Source organism: Pteropus vampyrus, unplaced genomic scaffold (assembly GCF_000151845.1).
Source record: "Pteropus vampyrus isolate Shadow unplaced genomic scaffold, Pvam_2.0 Scaffold197, whole genome shotgun sequence".
NCBI classification, from domain to species: domain Eukaryota; kingdom Metazoa; phylum Chordata; class Mammalia; order Chiroptera; family Pteropodidae; genus Pteropus; species Pteropus vampyrus.
The window spans coordinates 2,055,188-2,067,596 of record NW_011888978.1 but is presented as its reverse complement, the minus strand read 5'-3'; the positions used below and the strand labels follow the sequence as shown (position 1 = coordinate 2,067,596).

The 12,409-nt window shown below is 41.8% G+C and overlaps 2 protein-coding genes across 7 annotated transcripts in view; both read right to left on the bottom strand.

The window, feature by feature from the left end:
• The window catches only part of MAML1 (mastermind like transcriptional coactivator 1), a 42,187-nt gene extending 39,166 nt beyond the window's left edge, over positions 1-3,021 (bottom strand). Inside the window, exon 1 of one of the 2 annotated variants that reach the window (XM_023537719.1) lies at positions 132-3,021. In XM_023537719.1, coding sequence (XP_023393487.1) covers positions 132-386 — 255 coding nt within the window. In that variant the 5' untranslated portion in view covers positions 387-3,021. The remainder of the gene's footprint in view (positions 1-131) is intronic. The other variant, XM_011371969.2, reaches the window with a different exon arrangement.
• Positions 3,022-3,079: 58 nt separating this feature from the next.
• The window catches only part of CANX (calnexin), a 28,813-nt gene continuing 19,483 nt past the window's right edge, over positions 3,080-12,409 (bottom strand). For all 5 annotated transcript variants that reach the window (XM_011371967.2, XM_011371968.2, XM_023537725.1 and 2 more), the window contains 7 exons: positions 11,244-11,357; positions 10,805-10,961; positions 9,404-9,619; positions 8,372-8,491; positions 7,381-7,507; positions 7,116-7,195; positions 3,080-5,405 (listed from right to left, as the gene is read on the bottom strand). In XM_011371967.2, coding sequence (XP_011370269.1) covers positions 5,352-5,405; positions 7,116-7,195; positions 7,381-7,507; positions 8,372-8,491; positions 9,404-9,619; positions 10,805-10,961; positions 11,244-11,357 — 868 coding nt within the window. In that variant the 3' untranslated portion in view covers positions 3,080-5,351. The remainder of the gene's footprint in view (positions 5,406-7,115; positions 7,196-7,380; positions 7,508-8,371; positions 8,492-9,403; positions 9,620-10,804; positions 10,962-11,243; positions 11,358-12,409) is intronic.

The following is a 12,409-nucleotide window of genomic DNA, read 5'->3' as shown; positions in this document are numbered from 1 at the left end:
TCCAAAGCCACAGCACGGCCCTGCTGGCCAGGCCCACGGACGCGGGCGGAGCGAGGGGCTGCATTGCCCTCCCAGCCGCCCTTGGTCGGCCTGGCGCCAGGCAGCAGACCCCAAGGCTAAATCGGGGCGGGCGGAGGGGCCGCGGCCGGGGCGGACGGCTGACGGTGTTTGCCGGCGCGCTTGGCCTTGGCCTGGATGCAGCGCTGGTGCAGGGCGAAGGTGTGCTGGCGCTCGAGCTCCAGGCGCTCTGGGGACACGGCCTCATAGCGGGCCTCGCAGGTGCTGTGGTGGCGCCGGCACAGCTCGATGCGCCGGCGGAGGCGCTCCATGACCGCGCTGTGCCGCGGAAGCGCGAACTCCGCCATGGGGCAGGTGGGCAGCACCATGGGCCGCGGGCAGCACGGGCCGGGCCCGGGGCGGGCCTCTCGGGCCGGCTGGCACTGCGGGATCCTCTCCCCGCCGGCAGCCGGCCGCCTCACGGCCGCGCCATGGCCCCGCAAGGTATGGGGCGGGCTAGCGCTCACCGGCGGGGTTTCTTCTGACCCCGCTAACCCGACCCCGGCCGGCACTCACTGCCTACCTCAGGGCTCGGCCTGGCCCCGCCGCCCCAGGCCCATTGTTTTCCGCGCCGCCGCCGCCGCCATCTTAAAATTGTTTTCAGGGCTCTCGGAAGAGGGCGGGGCACCGGCAGGCGACCTTGGCGTCACGGCTGATGAACATGCACTGCAACCAATCAGAGGAGGAAGAGCGAGCCACCCGAGGGGCGGGGGCAAGCACGCCGGAGACGCAGAGGGGCTCCCAAGCAGAGTTTAAAAGGAACTCTCAAGTGAGGGGCGGGCTTCAGTCCTGGGCACCGAACGAAGGGTGACTGACGGGATCTCGTTCCGAGCACCGCCCCCCATCCCCCGTCCGTAAGGCCCTTCCGGGTCCGCGGCGGAGAGCGGGGTAGTAGGCGCCGTGCAACTGGCCAAGGCTCAGACGTCGCAGGGCACCACAGCGCGTCACCATTCTCTTCTTTTCCAGCGCTTTCCTGAGTTTTGCTCTGATAAACTCTGAAGTAGCCACGCTTAATGTCAGCTGTTTTTCGACTTCATTCCTTACATCCAGCCTCGGAATTGCTCAGAATCGTCCACAAGAAAGCTGGAAAGTTTTCTCTTGTACTATTCTGAATCACTGGGACTGTCACTGAGACTGTCTCAAGTTGTTACAGCTTATTAAAAAAAAAGAAAAAGAGCCCCAGCATACATGAGGAAGAGTATGCGGAGAGTTTAATGCCATTAGTGGGGATTAGAACCGCAAAGGATGACGCTTCAGTCAAAAACTGGGATCCTGGAGGGAAGCTTTGCATTTAAAAGATGTTAGGTAAAATCGAGTCGCTCAAAATCCAACCAGTTACTCTCTAGTATTATTCCTAGAGGGCAAAGGGGGCGAGACAAAAAAACAGGAGCAATGAGCAATAAAACTAGATAGTCTGTGGTGGGCCAAGAGATATTCGGAACCTTAATTGCCCAAGTTAAACAGGAGATGCCAGGAGTGCACATTGAGAGGCATCAGGAACAGCTCAAACTTTTGTTATGGCAACTTTTTACCGGCCAGCGAAAATCTTTTATTTTAAAATCAGAAGAACAGGGTCGGGCCTGGTTAGCACTTGGATGGGAGACCACCTAGGAAAGCTGGGCGCTGTAGGCGTAAAATAAATAAATAGATATAGATTAAATCGCGAAAAAATGAGTCCTTATTCAAAAAGTATGTTTTTATACAAAAGCAGTAAAAAAAAAAAAAAAAAAGGAGGCCCACCAAGGCAAAAGTGCCTACAGCTCACGAAAGCCATATATAGGTGGCCCTGCTTTTTACCAGTTTTCAAATTTTACACCAGAATTTAATAATTTCTTTTCTAATAGGAAAGATAATCGTAATGAGGGGCACTACATTTTGTGTATTGTTCCTCAGTAAGCAATCCAAAAGCCTAATAACACATTTAAAAAAAAAACAAAAAAACTTTTGGCCAAACTTTCAAAATCTCCCAGAAATATTTTATATGTAAAACATAAAGTGAGATTTTGAAGACTTACTTTCTAATAGAAATTTAAGTCAAATAGTTCCCATAAATCTTAAAGAACATTATCTATGAATTACCCTCTCTGAGCTGTTATCCCTATGATACAACAGAAACTACTGAACCCCAATCCAGCAGGAAAAGGAGACAAAACCTACAGTGAACTGATTGGATCAAATTCCTGTGGTGAGATAAAGTACAACTGGCTTTAAATATGAGTGTTCCACATCCTGAATTCAACCCACTAAGGATTGAATATATCAAAAAGTTACATTGTTGCTGATGGGTGCTATGTAGGCTATGCCTACAATGACTGCTAGTTGCATCTGTGCTAAACACGTAGACTTTTTTGTCGTCATTCTCTAAACAATACAGTATAACAACTATTTAAATAGCATTTAGGCTGTCAAGTATTATAACCTAAAGATCATTTAAAGTATATGGGAGGACGCGTGTAGGTTACATGCAGATACTATGCATGATTTTATATAAGGGGCTTGAGCATCCTTGGAGTTTGGTATCTGTGAGGGGTCCTGGAACCAAACGCCCTCGGACACCAAGGGATGACTATAATTATTCCACCACCCAGAGTAGTTTCTACATATTAGCTCTCATGTAGTAGCCAATTAACCCATTTCCTGTTTGCCCCAAAAATACACTCTGGCAGGATAACTTGCAGGTTACAGTCCTAACTTTACCCTTAAAGTTTGCCACGAAATATCACACTTTTATTATTATTTCTGCATCACTCTAGCATGTCAATAGTCTTTGGAAACAAATGACATCATTCTATTTATAGCATTTTTTTAGTAGTAGCATTTCCATTTACAAAATATAGTAATTCTCAATCGCTGAAAATGTCAAATCCTAGAAAATGCAGCATTCCTACACATGATGTTAACACTGGCAGTGAGTTGCACTTTTTTCCCTAAACGGGAAATGGGTTAAAGGAAGATTAACCCATTTTGGAACAGTAAAACATGCAAATTTAAGGCTACTATGAAGAAGTTCAGTCAAAAAGCAGATGCTTAACACAGGGCTTTAATGTAATACCATTTAGCAATGCGACAACTTGAGAAAAGTGGAGAGTATTTTGTGGACAAGAGAAAGTGACAAACATCTGATGGAGTGGGCATTTTACAACCATGGGACAGATAATTAGCATGTCAAATCACAACGTAAGTGCCTTTTAAAGAGTTGAAAACTGCTGCTGATCATTCATTAATGTATCAGACATTTAATCAGGAGGCTGCATCTTCAACAAGAGTGAAAAAGAGAACTCAGAAAAGACTTGATTTAGACAAACTTTACTAACTAACCCTGGAAAAGCAAATGAACACTCCGATTTACACCTGTCATTCCACAGCTCAGCAGGAAGAGACTGTGAGAAAAATGAATTATCAATGGAAAATGCAAAAGGCTGATTTCTAAAAATGCAACAATTCCAAACACATTTGCTTCAAGGATCAACCTGCAGACATATTTTCAGGTCTTGCTAAGTAACTGTTTATTTGCACTCAATACATTTGGGAAAGTCTGCTACATAGCTAAGGTCACTGTGACCACAGAACAGATGAAAATGAAGTACTGAACAGTAAGAAAATGCATCCTACCCTCATAAGAATTGAAGTGAACCAGTAAAAAATTGAAGATAAACAAAATAAACAGATACAGCCTTCATCTTTTACAAATATACTTCCTCCCCAAGTATCTCCCCGATATAAACACTCTAGAGTGTTTATATATTCAGTGCAAGGAACAGTATCATCGGTAACATTTGAAACACCTCTGAAGAAAGAATAAAGTTAAAAGAACACCTAATTCTGAATACACTTCATTGTGATGTAATAATATTATTATTACACTACAGTGATGGGGGAGAGGCTCTGATAGCACCCATCTGCATTCCATGTGAAAAAACAAACCTAACATCACTTTTTGAAAACTTCTGTAAGCCACATACTTAAAAAAATTTTTTGAACAGGACTGCTTTATCATGTAAGTTAAGACACAACATTACGTGAACTGCAAATGAAAACGTAAAAGGTTTAGCAGCTACAAAAATCAGATAACTCATGCTCTATGTCACTCCTCCCATCAATACTTTTAGCCTGTGTTCAATTACAGTCAATTTTGAATTGGCTCGCCTCTGGCTTAGACTTCTAAAGTCTTTACACAGAGTAAAAGAAACCAATGAAAATGAAAGATTGTATCCTATCCTGTACTCTGACCCTTGAAAGGTGTGGGTCTGCTTTAAAAAAAGGAAGAAGAAACATACACGTAATCACAATAAAGCTTAACATTATGCAGAGTTTATAATCATTTTCAGCAACGGACTGCAAGCTGCGCTGTGAAGAAAATGCATAGCAGAGGAGAAAGCTGGGAGTTTGGGGAAGGAAAAGAAAACAGTGTCAACACAGTGGAAGATGTGATGAAACATCTGCATCTACTCTGGAGCTCACATGTCCTGGTAGCGTTCCTCAAAAAAGCACTGGCTCAAAAAGGCTGGAGCCCAGACGCGCCCAGTGTGTAGAGTATGAAGGCTCACGTGCTACATTATGCCACCTCCTCCACTAACTGCAAAGATATCTGGGAACTGAGCTGTTTCAAGGGCAACAGAACACACACGCTTTATGGTCTAACCAACATCAACTGAAAAGTTTTTTTCTTTTTATATGTCTATTTTTAATACAATTTAAACAGAAACTTTATATAAATTTGGGCTTCCATCCAATCCCTCTCAATTTCCTAAGGAGGAACTGAATCATGGAAGCAAGCGACACAAGATTATAACCACAAATGACTGCACTTTAAACATGATTATCAATTTTAAGGGACAGAGACACTTGAACGTTCTGTAATACCAAACTTAAACAAAATTGGTTACGAAAACTGTATTCATTCCCCTAGCATTTCTAAAGGTTGGTGTTATTTCTGCAGGGATAGATTAATATATTAAATTAAGCCAAGATTTTTAAAGACTGGCAAAGTTCTATCACTCTATTTTAAAAAACAAAGATGTTTAAAAAAAAATAGAAGTTAGTTGCTTCATGTTACATTTCACAACCATTATGCTAAATGCTTTCTTTCTACAGAAACAGGGTCCTTGATGTCACAATTGCATGTACTGCTAGATGTTTAAAATTACACGGGCTAGTGTTTGACTGAAACCTGTTGAAGGCGACATCTGGAGGTTTTCTGAGTTTCAACCTAAGGTGTGCTCGGTCCTCTCCTAGGACCACACTTGCAGGGGAGGGAGAGGGAGAAAATCACAGATCAAGTTCTTAAGATAGTTTCACTCTCTTCGTGGCTTTCTGTTTCTTGGCGATCTGTTCAAAATTTCATCCTCCTGTTGGTTGAAAAAAAGAAGAAATTTACTATAATTTGCATATTAACAAAAGTAAAAGTTCGCCAAGTTTTCAAGATTCCAGGCTGAAGTTAACCCAAACAAGGGACAAAACAAGAAAAATGATTAGAGGAAAATGTGCCGAAAACTGTCTCAGAGGTGGTGAGATTATGTGTCTAATACAGTCTTTTTTGTTTTCTTTCCGTAAGCATGCACTTTTCTCGATCTAACCCATAAACGTTTTCTTTTAAAAGGACCAGACACCATGCCTCACACGTTATCTTGCTTAATACTAAATCATCTGCTGGCCTGTGGGCACATGAGCCCCCCTTGGAAGCTAAGAAGGCTGGGTTTCATGGAGGCTAAAGACTATCCTGGCAGAGTCCCAGAGAACACTCAGGACTATAAGCCCCATGCTCTTTCTATTCTACACGGTGACTTCTGTGAGACGAAGCCTGGAGAATATAAAAAAGTATGTCAGACTGGCCGGCTAGAACTCTGCATTCTAGTTGAGACTGAATATATCCACTGAAAATTTCAACAGCACTGACCTTAATCAAGAGGGCAGTGGAGCTGTGGGAGCTGCAAATGGACACTGGGTAGTTTTCCAAGAAGAAACAGAGAAGTTCTTAGAAAAGAAACCTTGGTAGGAAAGGTGTGGACAATTCTCTTCCCTCATATTCAATCTACCAGAAGCCAGATCCAGAAGTCCAATGAGTTCTCACACCCTCCTTTCCTAACGCCCTGCTCAGAACCACCGTATCTTGCCTGGATTATCATAGCAGCTCCTAACTAGCCTCCCTGATTCTCTCTGGTCTGCAGAAAACACAGCAGCCGGAGTAATCAGACCGGGTCGCTCCTTTGCCCAAAGCCTGCACTAACTGCCCATTTCACTAGGAGGAAAAAGCCGAGCCTCGACAATAGCCCAGGAGACCTTCTCCACCCTCCTTTGCTCCACTCGCTCTCTCTACTGGCCATACTGGCCTTCTATGTTAGGGCTTTGTACTAGCTGTCCTCTCTGCCAGGAATACTTTTCCCATACTCGACCCCTCTTTTACCTCTTTAAAGACTTGGCTCAATTGTCATCTCTCCAATGAGGCTTACCATCTTTAACACTGCAACCCACCTCACCTCTCGCACTTGCAGTATTTTTTCCTCGCCTTTTATTTTTTGTGGCCTGTCACTTTCTAACATACTGTTCATTTACTTCCTTATGATGTCTACTGCTTATGTGTCTCCTCCCATTAGAATTTAAGCTCCCCAAAGGCAGGGTATCTTTGTCTGTTTTGTTCACTGACAATGCTTGTGTTGAATAAATGAATGAATCCATGAGCAACAGGGACAAAATTTTAGAATGCAGTGATTTGTGCAAAAATGCTTTTGAAGGGAACAGTGAGGAGAGGTAGATGAGACGAAACTAAAATAATAACCTACAGCTGGATCTTAGAAAGCATTTTATTAGTTTTCCCCTATAACCTTCTGCTTATTCCAAAAACGATTTCTAGCAGAGAAAAAATACTTGTGAGATTCACACATAATTTAAAGTTACAACATGTTGACCTATATTACTAAGAATTTCACTTTTACAAAACTGGCTTGAACAGAATTTTTACAGCCACATCCACTGATAATTATCCTATGAAAATACTCTCGCTAGTTAAATGTACCTTCAACTTAGGTACTAAAATATAAAATGCACTCCCCCCGCTTTACCTCCGCTTTAGGTTTGCTATCTCCCTCCTCTTGACTGACAGTGCCACCATCTTCTTCAGCATCACTTTTTTGCTTCTCTTCTAAGATAGAAGTCAAAGTAAAACAACTGAGCAAAACCTTACACTTGTTTTGGGTAACTAGACAGTTAGCATCAGCACACAACTTGAGAGTCTAAATCAACCTTTACGATAACTTGCTTATAAGTGTTTGAAGCAATATCTTAGGGGCTTGGCTTAAAGCACAAATTTTGGGATCTATTTCTTACCAAGTTTCTCTTCACCTTCCTCCTCCTCATCTGCTTTGTCCTTTTCTTCTTCTTTCTCCTCTTCTTCCTCCTTCACATCTGGCTGAGGAGCATCAGTCTTCTTGTATTCCACAGGACTGGACTGTTTCTAAAATATTCCCCACAGTGCACATTTTTATGCAATACGTTATCATATAATTACTGAAGGCCTATGAGTAAAGTTCTGAACCAGGCTATATACTGGGGTAGATAGACAGAAATGTGTAACATGTACTTCCTGCCCTGAGAGCTTTCTTTGGGTGGGAGTATGGGGTTCAAGATAAAAGGAACAGTATGAACAAAGGGGTCAGGCAGAACCATGCAGATTTAAATATAGAGGTGCCTGAGGCACAGACTCGCAGAACAGTGATGGTGGGTAAGGCTGGGAAAGGAACTTTGGCGATCAAGTTATAAAACATCTTGAATGCAAGGTGAAGCATAATCATTTAGGAGTAGAGAACCTAAATAAAATTTTTTCTTTTTGATCACATGTAGCAAAGGCTAAATAAGAAAAACTAAAATATGGCTGAATTACCCCATGTATTTTTTAGGGGAGGGGCAGGGATGCTGAAGGAGGAATGGGTAATGAGAAGATCGAATTATAAAGTGTATGAATAGAAACAGCTATGCCAAGAGCAAAAGCTGGCTTGTGCCCTCAAGGCTGGTTTTATATCTGAATTTGCTGTTGCTGTTTCCCTTCCCACAGGAGAAAGCTGCTGCCAGATAATGAGAGCAAGAGAGTGGCTTAAATATAACTAGAAATGGAGGGGCTACAAATTCCACTCCCATTAGGGCACAAAGCAAAGCCACTGAGTAGTGAATAAGAGTTCAGAACCAGCACCAAATGGAGCTCAGTCACTATTCAGCCTCTACAAAGAAAACTCCAGGTGACAGATCTTAGTTATTTTTTTTTAACATAATAAGAGTTCTAAAAGTGACTCGAAATGAAACAAAACCAAGCCAAACCTCATACCTTTCCAGAACAGCAGAAGAGGATAACAAGAAACACAGGCAGTGCTACAGTCAAAACATAGACCACCCAGAGCCATGGGCGCTCCTCGGCTGCCTCGAGCATCTGGCCCACGACACCTGGCTGAAAAACAAGACAGGGTCCATCTCAAGTTCTGAAGGCTTCTGACACCAGTGCAAGCTGCACTGTCCCACTGTTCAGTGATTGCGTGGTACCACTCAGGCTTCACTTTTTCCAAAGGGTACAAGCCAAGGTGTTCACAAAACAACAAAAAAAACGGAAATAAGAGAAAACTTTCAATTTTCCTATTCTCCTTATCATCAAGGTCAGGGGTCCCCAACCTCTAGGGTGCATTCTGGTACTGGTCTGTAGCCTGTTAGGAACTGGGCCGCACAGCAGGAGGTGAGTGGCAGGCAGGCAAGTGAAGCTTCATGTGTATGTGCAGCCGCCTCCCAGTGCTAGCATCACCACATCAGCTCCACTTCAGATCATCAGGCATTAGTCTCACAAGAGCACCGGTCTCTCGTGCCAAAAAGGCTGGGGACAGCGGATATCAAGGTGATCTTCCTCTCACAGGTGTAAAGGCTGGCTTCTTAACTGCCAGCAAAGGCTCTTAACTTCAGCGGCCAGCGAATGAAGAGTTTCTTAACCTAACGTCTCCGAGTCTTTGATTCCCAGCTCGGCCATATGACCAAATGAAAGTTCCGCACGTTAGGTAAACCGAAAATTGACATTTAAAAGTGCATTAAAATAGGCTCTGAACAGCAAATTTTGTTAAATATATTTTAACAAATACAATAACAATAGTAAAAAAAAAAAAATACCCTACACATTATACAAACAGAAATTCTGAAGCTACTGCATTAGACTAATGCAATCATGTCCCAAAACCCAGTATTTTCTCTTTAGCAGGCATAAGATCACTTTTAATGCCAATATTCCCAAATAAGGGAAAAGATAAACCCTAGAAAATAAGTAGCAATAAGATATCTGCAACTACAGGTATAAATGCACCAGAAACAAGCAAGCACATACCTCGGCAGCTCCATCAGCGGCCTTCTTCAGACCCCATCCATCACTGGCCCAATCATCGACGACTCTTCGATCACCACAAATGATAAAATTGTCAAAAAAAATGTCCGAGGTCATGGACCACAGCTCCAAACCAATGGCACTAAAAGGAGTCATTTTGAAAGGTTCCAGATCTTCAAAGAAATCTGGATTTGGTATTTTCCGGGGTTTCCATATTCCCTAGAGAAAAATATTTTAAAAAATCATTTCAGATAATAACCAACACAAATTTACAGTGAACCTAAATAAGAATTAAGATAAATTTTGCATGACATATGAAGGTAAATGCTGACCTTTTGAAACTTAACTGAGTAACAGAAATAAAACAATAAATGCTGCTGATGTTTTACACACTCTGGCTCTAAGATGTCTGGACTCTGACTACCTTCAATTTCTAATATCACCCACCCATGACCTTGATCCAAACCAACACCTTTCCCTTCCTGGCACATTCGACAGCCTCCACTCTTATCAACCAGCTTGCTAGTAGGAGTGGGTGCACATGTTGGTACAGGCTTCTTTAGTGGTGAATGAAAATGTACATGATCTTCAAAGGCAATTTCCCTTCTAGATAACCACCAAGACAATAGTTACCATGGACACCCAGACATGTACAAGGATGATTATTGTATCAAGGACTCAAAAAGCAAAAAATGGCAATCCATCTAAATGGCCATAAAATAAAACAGCCAAAGGGCAGGTTTTTTAAAAGGGCAATTTTAAACTAATCTTACTGTTTGACTGCACGATTAAAAATAGATTTGAAAACAAACAAGTATACACATGGTACATGCATAGACATGGACCTAAACCTCACATTTTAAAGTGTGACAAAGTGGAAATGAGTGATTATAAATAACTTGACTAGGACAGAAACAGAAGCAAGATCAGTAAATATCACCTTAAAGCTTTACAATATCACTACCTGTATTCTCACCATCTCATTTGAACCTCAGTCTTTTTCCCAGTTGAACACAGTAAGGTAAGCGATGAGCTGACGTGTCTGGGGAACCAAGGCTCATCACAGAGAGGACACCACAGTCCCCTATTGGCCCCATCACCCAGATTGCCAATTTGCATCCTGTGGCTGTAGCACCATGGCTACATGATAGCAGAGTGTCCAAATTGCAAGTTTTCCATTTCTCTCGTTTTTAAATGTAAGTTACAAAGCAATTATGAACGCTGCTCCTTCCAGTTTCTAGGTTTATCTTTTCAATATTGAACACATTAAGCTCTCTCAATTTATGAAGTTTACTTTGTAATTCGACAGTCAAAAACAGTGATAAGCTGGCAGTCTCACTCACCACAGACGAAACTTCTATCTGAACACAACCAGATCAATGAGATGCACCAAGAGGCACACACCTGGTAGTTAGGATTGTCAATCATGGGTGGCTTCCATTTGCCCTTATAATTAGGGTTGTCAATCATAGGTCGCTGCCAGACACCACATCCGGGGGCTGATTCACACTTAGGGTTGGCAATCTGAGGAGCCTCCCATTCTCCATCCATGTCTTCATCCCTGTGGAGAAATAAACAAGTCACAACTGGGTTTTGTGATGAACTGTCGTCCTGGGGCACCCCTGACACCCTGAAGGAATGCCTTCAGTGTCACACTGGAGAGCACCGTCTTGTTTCTGCATTTCTACTAATAAGAGTTTTTCCTGACAGATGCATTAAAGAGATATGAATATACAATGAAATTTGCCAAGTTCTACTTAAGTTTGGGCACTTAGGCTATATTCAAGTGTAAACTTTTACTTCAATAAAAAGCAGGCAATTTTAAGTTAACTAAAGTTCTTACCAATCTTCTGGCTTCTCCGCATCAGGATCAGCTACGTATTCAGGCTCATCATCCAACCAGCCTTCAGGCTTCGTGGCTTCCTCATCAGGAATCTTAGCAGGGGCGTCTTCATCCCTTAAACACAAAAGAAAAAGCCAGTAATGATGACACTGGCCAGAAAGTCACAATGTAGTCCAATTTTGTGAATCTGAAACACAGCAATCTAAAAATATTTAGGCCTTAATCGTAAAACTTAAATTCTTCCTAGAAATTATTTGTAAATTATATATCTAATAAGTGCCTAGTATCCAAAATATATGAACAACTTTCAACTCAATAGTAAAAAGGACCCAATTTAAAAAACAAGCAAATAATATGAATAGATATACAAACGCCCAATAAACACATGGAAATATATTTAACATCATTAACCATTAGGGAAATGCAAACCAAAACCATAATAAGATATCACTTCACATCCACTTAGGTATAATAAAATGACTGACAAAAATAAGTGCTGGTAAGAATGTGGAGAAAATGAAACCCTTATATACTGCTGGTGAGAAAGCAAAATGGTGCAGTTGCTGTGGAAAACAGAATGGAGGGTCCTCAAAAAACTTAAGGATAGAGCTACCATATGACTCAGCAATTCCATTCCTAGGTATATACCCAAGAGAAGTGAAAATATTTATCCACCCAAAAACCAGTACAAGAATGTTCATAGAAGCATCAGTCACAACCATAGCCAAAAAGGGAAACAACCTAGATGTCGATAAGCTAAGAGATGGATAAAGTTGGTATTATCCACACAAGGGAATATTATTCAGTCATAAAAAGAAATGAACCACTGAAACAGGCTCCAACATGGATGAACCTTAATAATATTATGCTAAGTGAAAGAAGCCAGACACCAAAGGCCACATATTTCATTATTCCATGTCTAGAATGGGCAAATCCACAGAGACACAAACTAGAGAATGTAGAAATAGGGAGTAACCACTTAATGGGGATGGGTTTCTTTTTGAGACATAAAAATGTTCTGGAATTAGACAGTGGTGATGTCACATAGCACTGTGATACGCTAAACTACTAAACTGTACAATTTAAAAGGGTAGATTTTAGCATGTGAATTATAACTCAAATGGTTACTTCTAAACTAAAGGTTCATCAAGAAATACCTTCTTTCA